General features: G+C 43.2%; 1 protein-coding gene across 2 annotated transcripts in view; it reads right to left on the bottom strand.

The window, feature by feature from the left end:
• Positions 1-18,796, bottom strand: part of LOC137420613 (tyrosine-protein kinase Tec) — an 80,978-nt gene that overhangs the window by 46,994 nt on the left and 15,188 nt on the right. For both annotated transcript variants that reach the window (XM_068105824.2, XM_068105823.2), the window contains exon 3: positions 10,567-10,677. In XM_068105824.2, the coding sequence (XP_067961925.2) occupies positions 10,567-10,677 (111 nt within the window). The remainder of the gene's footprint in view (positions 1-10,566; positions 10,678-18,796) is intronic.

The raw sequence follows: 18,796 nt of genomic DNA, 5'->3' as shown, positions 1-18,796 counted from the left end.
TACGAAACTTCACCAAATGATGTGGAAAACTATATTTTGAGGTCAAAAGGTCAACCAACATAGGCCAAAGGTCAACAACTTTCTCTAATTTCGAAAATTCTCAATTTTCATCCGATCGACTTGAAATCTGAAGACGATTTGCATATCAGGTCACTGAATTCAACCAGCGATTATTTTTGAGGTCATCATAGGCCAGAAGGTCAGCATAAGCCACAGTTCAACACTTTAAGGTGGAAATTCGAAAATCCTCAATTTTCATCCGATTGACTTGAAATTTGGAGAGGATTTGCCAATCAGGTTACTGAATTCAACCACAAATTATTTTTGAGGTCAACATAGGCCACAAGGTCAACAACCTATTTCAGGGATCTCGCAAGCATCGTGCTATGCACGACATACAGTATTTCGTCTTTGTTTGTTTTCTGTCTGTTTGTTTGTCTGTGAACAGGATATCTTAAACACTCGTGGATGGATTCAGACGAAAGTTGGTGGAGAGGTTGGGTATGTGTCAAGGCCAAAATTATTTAGATTTTGGTGAAGATCCACGTCCGGATCTGGATCCGAGAATTTTTTTTACGTGATTCTTCACCATTGAGAGATCGGGCAAAAAACGATATAGAGCAAGATATTTAAAAAACGTTGTGGACGGATTTGGACGAAACTTGGTGAACAGGTTGGTTGTATGACAAAGACAAATCGATTCGATTTTGTTGAAAATCCAAATCCGGATATGAGATAAAAAAAATTTTTTAAGTGATTCTTCACCATTTAATGATAGCGCCAAAAATTATATATAGCATGATGTTTCAAAAAGTTGTGGGCAACTTATGACATAACTAGGTGGATGAGTGCTTGGTTGCAAGAACAAGCCGATTCGATTTTGTTCAGGTCCAGATCCAGATCTGGCCTATCAGTGGATACAAAACGTAAACTGTCCAGCCCGGCGGAGGTATGTGCTCTACCAAGTTCCGTTCTGTTATTACTGAATCAATATGGCGACAGAAATTTTCAGTCCATGTCACAAAAATAATCTTGCTCATCCGTGTGGTTTAAGAGCAGATGGCATGTCCTGACACCCTTTTAAAATAATTGGTTGCGAGTTGCACATGCACAGCGTAGTCCTGACTTTGAGTGACCGCACAAGTGCCAATCAGCTCTAATCCTTTATATCTGTACGACAAGGGAGTTTTTCCGCATAATCATGACAATCTTTATAAACTGTGGTTCAAGATGGCATTAACGATTGCCACGACCATTGAGAGACTTTGTTTTACTGGAGTTCGATAAAGGAAGGCCCCAAAAATCACCTACATGCTTTGACCATGGAACAGCCTGTGCAAAGATTAACAGAAGTTCCTCAAGGGAAATAAACCCACAAACAATAATCGATGTAGATAATACTGAAAAAACAGGGCTTGCAACCTATGAGGGAGGCCTTTTTATACAAAAAGGTAAAACAAAACATTTAAACACCTTGGGAGTGCATTTGCCCCTGTAGTAGCAAACTGCCCCTGTAGTAGCAAAGTGCCCCTGTAGTAGCAAAGTGCCCCTGTAGTAGCAAAGTGCCCCTGCAGTAGCAATATTGATAGTTAAAAGGACGAGGGAAAAATTTAAATTGAGATGCCAGCAATAACTCGTCTACTCCCAAGGATAGACATCTCATGAACACTTTAGAAGTTTTATACTTCTACACCTCCTTGGCCAAAGTACACATTCCAACAAGACTGTCCCATAAGCATGCACATCAGCCTGAACACCCCGAAGGGTCAGAATGCATGGTCATACAAGTGGACCATTCCTCAATGGGAGTAGGTCCACATGACACCCTTGAGAGAGGAGCAGAAGCTCCTCCTCGGAGTGAACTGGTTAAACCCAATACCGCATTAAGTGAGGATCAGACCCTATTACTGTAGTGTGCACCAGGAAGCAAATGCCACACTAGCTATTTCTGCATGCATCCTGACCAACAGGAAATGCCTGCAACACATCAACCTGTCTGTGGTATATAAAACGTTGGCCGCAGTGCAATCCTACGGATATGTTGGGGGCTTTAGCTCTGCGAAGCTTATGCCTTATAAGTGGAGCCGATGCAACTGTCTAGCCAGCATTTCCGTTGCGGAATCCCAACAAAATGGACACTGTTGTTGGACAAGTTTTCTTTTTTTTTTTACATTTGCTCAGCATTGCAGTTTGTGGAAAACATAAGAGATATAATTGAGTCCTCCACACAAAACATGTAATGGTAATGTCACAGACCAACACTCGCATAAGATTAAACACATCTTTAGTGCAGCATGATGGAAGAGACAAATGATGTGACGGAATCACAAGTGCCTTTTCCCCATATTATTTGTTTTATTTCAGGGGATATCCAGCCACGTTTTTGTGTACATGAACGACTAACGTATTTTGAAAACTAGAAACACTCATTCCTTTCAGGAGCAGCCTGGGGGGGGGGGGGGGGGGGGGGGGGAGGGGGGAAGGGGGATGTACTTTATATACTTTTTGTGCTGTGGCTAATAATCCCCCCCCCCCCCCCCCCCTGTCTGCAGCAGGGGTCAGTAAACCACTTACACTGTGGCTGTGTGCAGGGAAAAAGAAAACACAAGTTATCCCCCCACCCCCCCCTCACCCTGGATATTTTTGCCTGTGACAAGAGTTTTGCATATGCAGGTAGACCACAGCACCGCATGGTTGTTGCTGTTGTTGTGGTTCTCGATGAGGATTGATTTTTGAAATGTGCACTCATTGGTCATTCAGCTGCCTGACCCCACCCACATTTTTCGCTTTACTCCACCCACCATGGCACCCAGACAAAACAATCGGGCCGCCATCTTGTTTTTCTGGTAGGCCTAAGACATCAGGCCTGTAGGCCTCTGCTGATTATACACTGCCCGAGTTTGTTGTGTCAGATTTGCATTGGCTTTGTTTGGGTCGAGCGTTATTCACGATAAGAGGATCCCAAAAAATCTAATCATATGTTGAATAAAAATTATTAGTGAGGTTTAATCAAGCCCGTAAGCAAGCATGGTACACGCCTCCCAAGAAATAGTGTTAGGTAATTTTTGAACGGTCCCATATTGGGGTTAAACAATCCGTGACCATTTGACACATCAGCTCATTCTGATATAACCATGGCAGAGGCTGTCATGGATGAGAGGTGTCAAATTAATATTTTAATAGCACATTAAAGTGTTTGTTGCCATAGCGCTCTTTATCTTTTAGAAGTGTTTAAATGCGCGTTTTCCAATCGGCCGTTTACCGGATTTTGTTGCAGGTTGTGATCAAGTGCGGTCTTTCCTGTTTCTTTCTGCCTATGACCTGACCCTGGGTACTGGGAACATGCATGGAAAATTTCGTGTTGATTGGGCCAGCCCTGTTTTTTTCTATGATTTCCAGATGTACATATATACATACATACATACATACATACATACATACATACATACATACATACAGAGAACTGCCTTATTTATTTAATATACTTGTCTTAATATTTGAGGGACTTATCGCATACAAACTCATGAAGTGAGCATGCTCCGCTGGAGTTGGTATGGTACTAGCACTGGCATATGGTACACTGGATCCAATCTTCCATGGTGGAAACACCGTTGTCATAATAATTGACCCAATATAATTCGCACATATTTCTGGCATCATCACGATCTGGTAATCATATTTCTTCGTGGCTGAATGCTGACAGAAGTGCTTAAACTGGACTTGATGATCTGTCTTCCTGTGACCGTCAGCTGCACCAGGTCCAGTATCTATGTTGCACCCCCCATTTGAGACATCTACACATTCTGAGGCACTGGCATTCACATCACTGTTTATAGCCTCTTTCTTCTAGTTACCTGGACATCTAATGACAAATACAGTACATAGAATTCCAGACATAACTCGAGAGATGGAATCGTTTTCGTAGAAATATCTCACAACCTCCTAGTTGTGTTTGTCTGTCCGAGATTGAAGCAAGGCCACATTGAATATTTAGAAGCGAGTTCCTTCATGATAAATTTTCATTCCTTGGACTTTGCGGAAGATACTTTTTTGCTTTTCCAAGATATCGCATTATGCTTGTATGGCATAGAATTTTGATCGTTGGATTCAAATTACGGAGGTCTTCATTTATCTTTTCGCACGATAAGTCCGCGGGGCACATCTTTTTGTCGTTGTTTTATAAGTTATCCACCCCCACTTGTCATTTTCTGCCTCTGTTGTTAGAACTCTACCCTTTGAAGATAGTCATCATGCACGGTTTGATTCTGTCGGGTGCGGGCACGATGCTCTATTTGTCTACCAGTGGCAGATGTTGTCATGGCCCTAAAACATGTTCTCAATATATATCAGTCTCTTACATAGTCTTAATCAGTTGGATTTAGCTTTGAGCATCAAAGTGAAAAAGGAAACCAATGCCCTACAGACAAACTGGAGCATATATCGAGGTAAGTACTGTGAAGAATCCAAAAAATTTGAGGAAAAATATCGCTTTGCCTTTCTATATATATTCCCATTGTCTAAACAAATGACAAAACAGCTGAAGTATTTATCTCTTTTATAAAGAGACTAAACCCTGGTGTTGGGCTAGCGGCTAGGGTGCCAGCTTAGGATCCTGGGTTCGAATCCCGGTCGATCGCTGAATTAACGCCAAGGGGGGTTGACTCAGCCTGTCATCCTTCCGAGGTCGGCAAATTGAGTACCAGTACACTGGTAATTCCCTGTTTATCGTAAAAAGGCGACAAACAGGGTTGGCGGCAGGAAAGGCATCCGGCCGTAAAACATTGCTTCAAAAAGGGGACCAAAAGACAACAACAACCACGGTCCCCGAAAAGGCCAACCCCCGCTTCGTGGGGAAAAATGGCCTCTAAACGGTGGTTTATAAAGAGACTAGTAAAAAGCCCATACAAAATGACAAGTTGGAACGGTTTATTCGATGGTGCAGCCTCGTGAGCGTGCCAAAGTCTAAAGCCTCGGCCTAGTGTCAGGTGTGCTTATATCTTCTTTATTTATTAGACATCATCTGGACATAAATGAACACTTGTTTTACTCTGCACATGTTGCACATAACATGCAGATAATTTCACTTCCCTGCGCCTCTAATTTTTTTTAATTTTTTTTTTACGCATCTGTACACCACCCTTGAGGGCTCGCTTTGTGTCGGACAGCTAGGTAGAGGCCCAGGAGCTCACGATCGAAGGTACTGTACTTTCGTTCGTTAGGGCGGAGCTGCTGGCTAATAAAAGCAAGCGACTGCCAGGCCCCGTTGACCCACTGCTCGTGCACGGTGCCAACCGCGTAGTCCAAAGCGTCCGAGGTAAGAGCAATCGGTGCGTCGGGCGACGGATGCGCCAGCATGGTTGCGCTGGCGAGGGCCGGTTTAGCATCCGTGAAAGCCTTCGCCATCTCCTCGGTCCAGTCAATGGCGCGTTTGGTAGGCTTGCCCTTGAGGGCCTCATAAAGGGGCCGCATCAGCTGGACCGCACGGGGCACGAAACGATGGTAAAAGTTCACCATGCCCAAAAACTCCTGCAGGGCCTTAACGGTGAGGGGCGCAGAAAACCCTTCACAGACTCCACTTTAGACGGCAGTGGGACGGCCCCCTCCCTCGTGATGCGGTGGCCGAGAAAGTCAATGGAGGCCACCCCGAACAAGCACTTGGCCGGGTTAATGATCAGGCCGTGCTGACTGGGGCGTTCAAAGAGCACTCGGAGGTGAAGCATGTGCTCCATCCTGGAAGCGCTGGCGATGAGGATATCGTCCAGGTAGACGAACAGAAACGGAAAATCCCGCAACACGCTGTCCATCAGGCGCTGGAAAGCCTGGGCCACGTTCTTGAGCCCAAAAGGCATACGGAGGAATTCAAAAAGCCCGAACGGTGTAATCACCGTGGTCTTAGGAACATCCTGCGGCCGGACGGGGACCTGGTGGTAACCACGAACGAGGTCCACCTTAGAAAAAAAAACTTTACCAGCCAAGCGGGCAGAAAAATCCTGGATGTGAGGGATTGGGTAGCGGTCAGGGGTAGTGGCGTCATTAAGGTGGCGATAATCCCCGCACAGGCGCCAACCGCCACCCGGCTTCGGCGCGATGTGGAGAGGCGAGGCCCTCGGGCTGTCGGACCATTGCACGATGCCAAGACACTCCACCGTGTTGAACTCTGCCTGAGCAACAGCGAATTTCCCCGGGTCGAGGCGTCGAGCCCGGGCATAGACAGGTGGGCCAGTGGTCGGAATGTGATGCTCCACCCCGTGACCGACAACAACAGCCGAAAAGGTGGGCCGTGTAAGGGCCGGGAACTCGGTGAGGAGGCGGGCGAACTCATCAGAGGTCGAGAGCGTGCATGCAAGCCTTGTCGAGGTGGACCCACTCAGCGAGCATGGAAGAGAACTGAATGTCTCCGCATTAATGAGCCGCCGATTTTTGACATCCACCAATAGGCCGTTGGTGCAGAGGAAATCAGCACCTAGCAAGGGGGTGGACACCCTCACCGTGACAAAATCCCATGTGAACCGCTGCCCTTCAAAGCACAGTGCTACGGTCCGTTTGCCAAAACCCTGAATAGCACTGCCGTTGGCGGCTTCCAGGGCGGGGCCGTGACTCCCATCCTCCCGGTCCAATACCGACGCAGGTAGAACGCTCACCAGGGCCCCTGTGTCGCAGAGGAAACGACATCCGGAGTCGGTGTCCGAAATGAACAACAAACTGCCCGAGCGGCCGACGCTCATGGCAGTTAACGAGCGCCGGCCACCCCGTTTCCCGACTCGCTGAAGCTGCAGGGTGGTTGGCATGCCATGGCCTTGGGCCCAAGCCTTGCGTGGTAAAAGCACAAGCCTGGGGCCTTCTGCCGCTGGGCTGTAATGGCGGCCGCAACGGTGCCCGCCAGCGGTGTAGGCTCGACGGGGCCGGGGTCCCATGCAGCTGCACTACATTGCTGTCTGGCGGAGAAAAACTTGTCTGCCTCCCTGGCCAGGGCACGGAAATCCTTAACAGACGAGTTGGCCAAGGCTGACTGTATCTGTCCTGGCAGCTGCTGCAGGAACAGTTCCTTGAAGAGAAAACATGGTCGGTGGCTGCCCAGGAGGGACAACATGTGGTCCATCAGCTCCGACGGCTTGGAGTCGCCCAGCCCGGGTAGAGAAAGGAGCTGGCGGGCGCACTCGGCCTCAGTGAGCTCGAAGGTTTCGAGCAGCAGCACCTTTAGCGTCTTATACTTGCCGCCCTCCGGAGGATCCTGGAGAAGGCTCACCACCCTGGTCGCAGTGGAGCCGCTGAGCGCAGACACGACATAATAATACTTAGTGTCGTCAGCAGAAATGCTCCGAATGGCGAATTGGGCCTCAGCTTGTGCGAACCAAACGGTGGCCTGTCGTTCCCAAAACTCCGGCAGTTTAATCGAAACTGCGCTTGTCGCCATGTTCGGTTCGAAGGTCCAAAAACGTTCAAGAGCAAGACGGGGTCACCAATGTAGGAGTTGCGGACAACGAGAGGGTGAAACACTTCTTCACTTGTTCAAGGCTCCTTTATTTCAGCAGAACTAAACCCCGACCGGAACTCATGCATTTTTATATCTCCCATCACTTCCGCCCGATCCTCTTAAAGGGGCGTGGCTCCAACAACCTGAGCGCACGCCAAGCCCATACCATCAATAGACCCACTGGTCCCGTGCTTGTGGATTATGCCTCAATAGGGTAACCCCCACAACATATACATATATACATATATACAGTCATGTGAAAAAGTAAGTACACCCCATGTAAAGTTTTGACTTTTTCAACATATTTCAACATACAGCAATTTGATCTTCATTTCAACAATATTGATAGACAAAGGTGATATAATATAACAAATATAATGTTACATTTACATTTTGTAGTCCATTGTATAATTTAAATAAACATAAATGCAAATTTCGCATGTGTAAAAAGTAAGTACACCCCTACATTTATGACTACTTCAAATACCTAAAATTAGAATCAGGTGCACCAGCTCAGGTGCAAATGATTAGAACATCGTTAGAGAGGATCTTGGAGGAGGCTGTCTTATTTAACCTCAGACATTTAGTTTGGGTTGCTCTTTGTTGTTGAAGTGTGCGACGTCACCATGCCGAGATCAGAAAGAGCTCTCTGAGGCCTTCAGAAAGAAGGTTATAGATGCCGACGAGTCTGGGAAGGGATTTAAAAAGATATCCAAACAATTTGAAATCAATCATTCGACTGTCTGGAAGATCATCTGCAAGTGGAGAAGATTCCAAACAACTGCCAACTTGTTCAGGCCAGGCCGCCCCAGCAAGTTCAGCCCGAGAGCAGACCACAAGGTGGTGAAAGAAGTCTCGAAGAACCCCAGAATGTCATCACGGGACGTACAGGTAGCTCTTGCCACTGTTGATGTCAAAGTGCACGAGTCTACCATTAGAAAGAGGCTGCACAAATTTGATCTACATGGGAGGTGTGCCAGGAGGAAACCTTTGCTGTCCAGAAAGAACATCAGGGCAAGACTAAAGTTTGCCAATGAACACCGAGGCAAAGACCAGCACTTCTGGAACAATGTGCTCTGGACAGATGAGTCAAAGGTAGAGCTATTTGGCCACAGTACCAGAAGACATGTTTGGCGAAAACCAAAGACAGCATTTGACCACAAGAACCTGACACAAACTGTAAATAATGGTGGTGGAAATATTATGGTTTGGGGCAGCTTTGCTGCATCAGGGCCTGGGCAGCTCACCATCATATAATCCACTATGAATTCTTCATTGTACCAGAGGGTGCTTGAGGATAATGTGAGGCCATCTGTCGGAAAGTTGAAGCTCAACCGAAGGTGGACCTTGCAACATGACAATGACCCTAAACATACCAGCAAATCCACCAAGGAATGGCTGAAAAGAAAGAAATGGAGGGTTCTGGAATGCCCAAGTCAAAGCCCGGATCTAAATCCCATCGAGATGTTGTGGGGGGATTTGAAACGAGCTGTGCATGCAAAAAAACCCTCAAACATCGCACAGCTGAAAGAATTCTGCATGGAGGAGTGGGCAAAAATTTCTCCCAGTCGATGTCAGAGACTGCTAGACAGTTATAAGTAACGCCTACTTGAGGTTGTTTCTGCCAAAAGGGGCAATACCACCTATTTGAGCCAAGGGTGTACTTACTTTTTCCACATGCAAAATTTGCATTTATGTTTATTTAAATTATACAATGGACTACAAAATGTAAATGTTTCATGATATTTGTTATATTATATCACCTTTATCTATCAATATTGTTGAAATGAAGATCAAATAGCTGTATGTTGAAATATGTTGAAAAAGTCAAAAACTTTACATGGGGTGTACTTACTTTTTCACGTGACACTGTGTATATGTATATATATAGCCCTGTATATGTATATATATAGCCTCGTATAAATATACATATACTGTACATATATACATACATATATAGATATATACATATACGCATACATATACAGATACAGTATATATACACATACACACAACCTACAATTGCCTTAACCTTTCCGGCATGAATGACGGTATTATCTCCGCAGTGTTGGCACCCATGCAAGCAGTGTATTTTCAAATTGGAAAGAATGGTAAACAAGTACAGATACATTCAAAGTACACCGCCCCCCTGCCGACTAATTAAATACCTAGATCAGCTCATAGAGACAGTATTTGGAGGGAGAGGTGTACACTAATTGATTGTTTAATTGCATAATTAAAATCAATAAAAGATTGTCATAAAATATTTTCTTAATCAATTGGCTAATAGCATAACTAAATCACTAGTGCTTCATCCGAAGATGTAACTTTTGGAAATTTAATTAAATAAGTCATTAATAAAAAATAAAAAAAAATTATTTATCAATAAATAAATAAATCAATTAATTGATTAATCAATAAATCAGATATACCCTTTACAGCCAAATCACTTGGTCATTGTCATGTCCAAATATCAGCTTCCTATCTCAAAAGGTGCCCGAGATGCCCAGAAGAGAAAGGAAATTTATAAGTATTTAATTAATCGCTAATAATTAAATAACTCATCAATTAATCGATTAATCAAAAAAAAAAAATTTTTTGACAAAGGAATTGCTCACTATTGTGCCGAAATTTTAGCTTCCTAGCTCAAAGGATGGCTGAGATATCGCCCGGACAAACAAACAAACAAGAAAACAAACAAACAAACTACCAGGGTGAAAACTGAGTACTCCCTTTCAGCGTGCGTCATTGCCGAGCCCCCTTCGGGGCCCAGAAATGACGTTATGCAGCGCCTGGAGATGGCATAGGAAAGGAGCAGTGTACAATATTTGTCTCAGCAAAGGTGTCGGTTTTGAGTATGTTACGAGCCAACCACGGAGCTCCATTCACCTTTATCGACAGGCAGTGATTGGACCACACACGCACATCCGTTGACACTATTTTTCACAAGTCTATTTCTCACAAATCAAATGATTTATAAAACTGCAGCAATGCATATTCCTAAAACATTAAAAATCCTACAACATTATATTAACATTAAAACTCACTCACTCAGTAATGACACACTCTCACTCACTCATTCATTCACTCACCTGGAAGGCATACCACCCTGCAATTGGACTGGAGGCTTCTGGGTAGTTTTGTACACAAGCGATGGCCTTGATCTTGCAGAGATCGACACAACCCTTCTTTCCGCCCCGTCGCTGGTGATCACATGACACAAGAAAAGAAAGAAAGTACAGTGGTTGGAGGAACACTGGATAAACAAAGTAATGGCAGCACGTCCATAATCCCGGATGGCATGCTGGTCTGAGTACATGTTTCCATAGCAATACTGGGTATCAGTTCAAAGTACGAATTAATTTGTAAATTTTCCTCTTGTTATAAACGCCAGTGTATCTGTGGTGTAATCATGGTACAAGATCCTTCATGGGTTTAGGGAAGATATATATATATATAGATAAGATATTGGTATATGGCCATATATAGGTGATGGGTGTCTAATAGTATACGGCTGTATATGGGTGATGCATAATGGGTGTAAAATGGCATATGGCTATATATGGGTGATGCATAATGGGTGTAAAATGGTATATGGCTATATATGGGTGATGCTTAATGGGTGTAAAATGGCATATGGCTATATATAGGTGATGCTTAATGGGTGTAAAATGGCATATGGCTATATATAGGTGATACTTAATGGGTGTATAATGGTATATGGCTATATATAGGTGATACTTAATGGGTGTATAATGGTATATAGCTATATATGGGTGATGCTTAATGGGTGTAAAATGGCATATGGCTATATATAGGTGATACTTAATGGGTGTATAATGGTATATGGCTATATATAGGTGATACTTAATGGGTGTATAATGGTATATGGCTATATATAGGTGATACTTAATGGGTGTATAATGGTATATGGCTATATATAGGTGATACTTAATGGGTGTATAATGGTATATGGCTATATATAGGTGATACTTAATGGGTGTATAATGGTATAAGGCTATATATAGGTGATACTTAATGGGTGTATAATGGTATATGGCTATATATAGGTGATACTTAATGGGTGTATAATGGTATATGGCTATATATAGGTGATACTTAATGGGTGTAAAATGGTATATGGCTATATATAGGTGATACTTAATGGGTGTAAAATGGTATATGGCTATATATAGGTGATACTTAATGGGTGTATAATGGTATATGGCTATATATAGGTGATACTTAATGGGTGTATAATGGTATATGGCTATATATAGGTGATACTTAATGGGTGTATAATGGTATATGGCTATATATAGGTGATGCTTAATGGGTGTATAATGGTATATGGCTATATATAGGTGATACTTAATGGGTGTATAATGGTATATGGCTATATATAGGTGATGCTTAATGGGTGTATAATGGTATATGGCTATATATAGGTGATGCTTAATGGGTGTAAAATGGCATATGGCTATATATAGGTGATGCTTAATGGGTGTATAATGGTATATGGCTATATATAGGTGATACTTAATGAGTGTATAATGGTATATGGCTATATATAGGTGATGCTTAATGGGTGTATAATGGTATATGGCTATATATAGGTGATACTTAATGGGTGTATAATGGTATATGGCTATATATAGGTGATACTTAATGGGTGTAAAATGGTATATGGCTATATATAGGTGATACTTAATGGGTGTAAAATGGCATATGGCTATATATAGGTGATGCTTAATGGGTGTAAAATGGCATATGGCTATATATAGGTGATACTTAATGGTTGTCTAATGGTATATGGCTATATATAGGTGATGCTTAATGGGTGTAAAATGGCATATGGCTATATATAGGTGATACGTAATGGTTGTCTAATGGTATATAGCTATATATAGGTGATGCTTAATGGGTGTATAATGGTATATGGCTATATATAGGTGATGCTTAATGGGTGTAAAATGGCATATGGCTATATATAGGTGATACTTAATGGTTGTCTAATGGTATATGGCTATATATAGGTGATGCTTAATGGGTGTATAATGGTATATGGCTATATATAGGTGATGCTTAATGGGTGTATAATGGTATATGGCTATATATAGGTGATGCTTAATGGGTGTCTAATGGTATATGGCTATATATAGGTGATGCTTAATGGGTGTCTAATGGTATATGGCTATATATAGGTGATGCTTAATGGGTGTATAATGGTATATGGCTATATATAGGTGATGCTTAATGGGTGTATAATGGTATATGGCTATATATAGGTGATGCTTAATGGGTGTCTAATGGTATATGGCTATATATAGGTGATGCTTAATGGGTGTATAATGGTATATGGCTATATATAGATGATGCTTAATGGGTGTATAATGGTATATGGCTATATATAGGTAGCTTAATGGGTGTCTAATGGTATATGGCTATATATAGGTGATGCATAATGGGTGGCTAATGGTATATGGCTATATATGGGTGATGCTTAATGGGTGTATTATGGTATATGGCTATATATAGGTGATGCATTATGGATGGCTAATGGTATATGGCTATATATAGGTGATGCATAATGGGTGTCTAATGGTACAGTCGTGGCCGAAAATATTGGCACCCTTCCACTTTTTTCAAATAATTCACAACTTTCTCTAAAAACAAGTTGAAATTGACAAAATAATTTGGTTTCCACAATTCTTTATTTCACTGTTCATATTACAGAACCGTTGTTTTTCATTCAGAACTTAATATATCTTTTTAAATCAGAAAATAAAAAGAAATGGCATTGACAAAATTATTGACACCTTCGACTTAATATTTGGTAGCACAGATTTGGACAAAATAACTGCAGTCAGGCGCTTCCTATAGCCATGAATGAGCTTCCTGCACCTCTCTACTGGCAGGTTGACCCACGCTTGTTGTGCAAACTGCTCCAGTTCTCCCAGATTTGAAGGGTGCCTTCTCCCAACTGCTGTTTTCAGATCTCCCCGCAGGTTTTCAATGGGATTTAGATCTGGACTCATTGCTGGCCACTTCAGAACAGTCCAGCGTTTTGTCTTGAACCATTCCTAGGTGCTTTTTGAAGTCTGTTTAGGGTCATTGTCCTGCTGCAAGACCCATGACCTTTGAAGGAGACCCAGCTTTCTGACACTGGGTTCAACATTGCGCTCCAAAATGCCTTGGTAATCTCCTGATTTCATGATGCCATGCACACATTCAAGGTACCCAGTGCCAGAAGCAGCACAGCAACCCCAAAACATCACTGAACCTCCACCATGTTTGACTGTAGAGAAAGTGTTCTTTGCGTTGAAGGCTTCATTTTGTTTTCTGTAAACATAGAGACGATGTGCTTTACCAAAAAGCTCTAATTTGGTCTCATCTGTCCACAGGACATTCTCCCAGAAGGATTTTGGCTTGTTCAGGTGTGTTTTAGCAAACTCCATCCAGTCAGGCTTTCTTATGTGTCTCTCTCAGCAGTGGGGTCCTCCTGGGTCTCCTACCATAGAACCCCCTTTCATTTAGTTGGCGACGGATGGTGCGAGTTGAAACTGTCTTACCTTGTGTCTGAAGATCAGCTTGAATCTGTTTGGCAGTTGATTGAGGTGCTTTCTCCACCATTCGAACAATCCTTCGCTGCAATCTTCGATCAAGTTTTCTCTTGCGGCCACATCCAGGGAGGTTGGCTACAGGCTATATATGGGTGATGCTTAATGGGTGTATAATGGTATATGGCTATATATGGGTGATGCTTAATGGGTGTCTAATGGTATATGGCTATTTATGGGTGATGCTTAATGGGTGTATCATGGTATATGGCTATATATGGGTGATGCTTAATAGGTGTATAATGGTATATGGCTATATATGGGTGATGCTTAATGGGTGTATAATGGTATATGGCTATATATGGGTGATGCTTAATGGGTGTATCATGGTATATGGCTATATATGGGTGATGCTTAATGGGTGTATCATGGTATATGGCTATATATGGGTGATGCTTAATGGGTGTATAATGGTATATGGCTATATATGGGTGATGCTTAATAGGTGTCGAATGGTATATGGCTGTGTATGGGTGATGCGTAATGGGTGTCTAAAGGTGTCACACAGTGTGGTGTCATGTCCCCCTTTCTGTTCATTGTGCACAGAGATGATGTCAAAAAGTTTGAAAAATATCAATGATGGTTGCAATGTGTCAGGAATGTCTGTCAATAACATTTGTAATGCTGAGGATACGAGTATGCTGGCTCCTTTTATGTTTACCTTACCGATGTTATTGGAGATTTTGAAAAGAAAGATGTTTAACTGATTGTGTATAACACTGATAAATTGGTTTCAGACTCGACAGGTTAGGTTTGACCACTTACCTAATTTTTATTTGTGGTGACCTATGGAGGGATGTTGACAGGTACGCATACCTAGGTTATGATCACGACATTAACAGGCCCTCTGTGTGTGACCAAATTTGCTGCTTCATAGATTCTTCATCTGCTCTGATGAAATTAAGTGCCATTTGTTTCCTACTGTTGTAAACTGTATTGTTCAACGATGTGGAGCAATTTTGTTCCGTCATCCATGGGTAAAATCACCGTCTGCTATAACAATGCCCTTCGATGGTTGTTGAGCCTTAATAATCGACACAGCACTTCCCAAGCTTTTGTGAACCATAAGGTGATGTCTTTTCAAGAATTGCTCAGGAAGTCAGTGCATAGCTTTGTAAACCGTGTCATTCTCATTAACACCATGAAATCATTCATTGTTGTTGGCCTTAGTCCTTGATCACTTGTGCAGAGGTGGAGTAACCTCTTTTTGTGTGATAATACTGGACCGTGATGATTGATGAATGGACTTTGTGTCTTGGCAAGAAATTGATCAAATTTGATTGCTTGGCATTTTACGTCACAAAAACTCTATAGTGTGGTCGAGCAAGGCCAAATATGGTTGGAGTTTGTCCCAAAAGGAATTTTAAGGTGTGGAGTGTTCCAGAAAACATATCGCTTTCTGGAAAATTATATTTTTGTTTCATTTTATATCGCAAATACCTATACGCAGTGTTGTCCAGCAAGACCAAATACAGTATGGTTACTGTTTATCACAATTTTTTTCAAGTGTACTGTGTGTCGCAGAAGAAAGTATCACTTTGGAAAAATCCACATCTTTAAATTGCTCACCAAAGGATGGCCGAGACGGGCCGCGCCGATGCCAGTGAGTCGAAATACCCAATACCCACATAAATAGATGAATAATTCGGGTTTTTACAAGATGGATTGATGAGCAGAATTTTACAAATGGAGGACAAAGAAAGACACTTGGGAATCAATGAAGGCAAATTAATATTTACAGAGAGGGCAAAGAGGAAGAACAATTTACATAAAACTCAATAAATACAAAGAGGCTTTTGGTTTTGGGAGGGAAAATGTTTTTCAAATTTTCCCACTTCAAAGTTTTCAAACTGGTGCAAAACTTTCCATCTTCAAAAATGTGGTTCCAGAACACTGCGTATGTCGAAGGTATGGCGAATGGGTCACAAATAAAGAAGGAAAGCTTTTGTGGGTACTATTACGTTTGTGGGGGTAAACAATGGAATACCTAAGGAAATTCAGAATTGTATAAATTAGCATGTTCCGATTGTCGCGAAGAAGAAGAACCCATCTCAATGTACATAAGCAGGGTAAATGTCCAGGTTAAGGGTGTTTGCATGTCACCATAAGGAGGGTGGTTTTGTACTCATTAATTATAGGGTCTGCAAGGTGTGCCTTTCACTGAGGAGAGGCTTCCGTCTTGCCAGTGGAGACTTCCGTCAGTGGAGGCTTCCGTCTTGCCAGATGGTGGAGTGTTGCAGTGATGGTTGTCCTTCTGGAAGTTTTTCCCATCTCCACACAGGATCTCTGGAGCTCAGCCAGAGTGACCATCGGGTTCTTGGTCACCTCTCTCACCAGGCAAGGCCCTTCTCCCCCGATTGCTCAGTTTGGCCAGGCTGCCAGCTCTCGGAAGAGTCCTGGGTGTTCCAAACTTTTTCCATTTAAGAATGATGGAGGACACTGTGCTCTTGGGAACCTTCAATGCAGCAGAGATTTTTTTGTAGCCTTCCCCAGATCTGTGCCTCGACACAATCCTGTCTCTGAGCTCTGCAGGCAGTTCCTTCGACCTCGTGGCTTGGTTTTTGCTCTGATATGCATTGTCAGCTGTGAGAACTTATGGTGTGTGCCTTTCCAAATCATGTCCAATCAATTGAATTTACCACAGGTGGACTCCAATCAAGGTGTAGAAACATCTCAAAGATGATCAAGAGAAATGGGAGGCACCTGAGCTAAATTTCAAGTGTCATAGCAAAGGGGCTGAATACTTATGTCAATGTGATATTTCAGTTTTTTCTTTTTAATAAATTTGCAAACTTTCTAAAATCTTGTTTTCTCTTTGTCATTTTGGGGTATTGAGTGTAGATTGATGAGGGAAAAAATGAATTTAAACGATTTCAGCATAAGGCTGCAACATAACAAAATGTGAAAAAAGTGAAAGGGTCTGAATACTTTCTGAATACAACAACAACAACATGCATTTTAAGGCCATTTTCCCTGCTAGAGCGGGGGTTAGCCTTGCGGTCCCCATGACAATCTTCTCCATTTTGCCCTATTTTCTGCATCTCTCCTTGTTAACCCCCTTGCCCACATTTCTTCTTCCACCATCTTTAGCCAAGTCTTTCTCGGTCTTCCCCGTCCTCTACTTCCTTCTACATCAATTTCCATCACTCTTCTCAACCAGTCACTTTCATCCTTCCTCAACACATGACCAAACCATCTCAGCCTGTTCCTCTTCACAGCATCAATCACAGGCAATATTACCATCATCTTTCGCAATTCATCATTTGTCTTCCTCTCTCTCAACGATACTCCGCACATCCATCGAACCATTCGCATTTCCACCCTTTCCAGCCTTCGTTGCTGCTCTATGTTCATTACCCATGTCTCGCTCCCATAAATCATAACACTTCTCACACATGCAGCACACACCTTTCCCTTCAGCTTCAGCGACACTCTCCTCCTCATTAGCACGCCACTCAGTTCCCGAAACTTCTTCCATGCACATCTCACTCGAGCAACCGTTGCCGAGTCTGATCCACCTTCTCCATTCAGCATGTCTCCGAGGTAGCAAAATGTTTTCACACCTTCCAGCTTCACGCCGTCTCCAAGATCCAACTCAACATTTCCTCCATCTGCAGCTCCCTCTGTGCACACCCCACATCTGAATGTAGCTGCCACACTGGTAAATGACCCTCTCAGACCACTACATTTTTGATGAACCCACTCAGCGCACATTGTACATTGAATGGAGTTCACTCCGACACCCTTCCTGCACACAGCACACGGCCACTTCCCAGCTCCCTCCACCTCACCACATGCTTTACCACCTGCCATCACCTTCGTCTTTCCGATATTCACCTTCAGACCTTTTGTCTCCATACATTCCTTCCACTTGTTCATCTTTTCCTTCAATCCATCCATACTTTCCGCAATCAACACCAGATCATCTGCATACAACAACTCCCACGGTAAACCCTCCTTTACGTTCTGAGCCAGCACCTCCATCACAGCCACAAATAGTAGTGGACTTAGTACCGACCCCTGATGCACTCCCACCTTCACCTCAAACTCACCACCGTTCCCGTCCTTCGTCCCTACAGCTGTGCGCGCTCCTTTGCACATTGCCACCACCACTCTGATCAACCATTCCTCCACTCCCAACTTCCTCAATGCCCATGTCAATACTTTGCGTGGAACCCTATCGAATGCTTTCTCCAGATCAACAAACCCAAAAAACAACTTCTTCCTCTTCTCCATGTACCTCTCCTGCAACTGCCTCACAATGAAAAGCGCATCCGTCGCCCCTCTTCCTGGCATAAATCCAAACTGCACCTCGTCGATCTTCACTCTCTTCCTTATCCTCCTCTCCAACGCCCTTTCCAATACCCTCACTCCATGCTCCAACAACTTTATCGCTCGGCACGAGCCACACTCCAGAGGGTCACCCCCCCACTTGTATAGAGGGACGAGGGTACTCAGTTCCCAATCCACTGGAATGCGGCCCTCCCTCACCACCAGATTACAGATCTCTGTCATTCTCTTCACACCCCAACTTCCCGCTGCCTTCAACATATCTCCCACAACTCCCGTCGGCCCTCCCGCTTTTCCACTCTTCATTGCTGTTATCGCTTCCTCAACTTCCTTCTCAGCCATCTTCTCTGCCGGTCCCAAAACTGGGTCACTCTCTATGTTGCCATCCCATTCATTCTCTGTATTCAACAGC

The sequence above is a fragment of the Myxine glutinosa genome, chromosome 2 (assembly GCF_964187855.1).
Source record: "Myxine glutinosa chromosome 2, kmMyxGlut1.1, whole genome shotgun sequence".
Classification (NCBI taxonomy): Eukaryota; Metazoa; Chordata; class Myxini; order Myxiniformes; family Myxinidae; genus Myxine; species Myxine glutinosa.
This window is presented reverse-complemented; position numbering and strand designations above follow the sequence as displayed.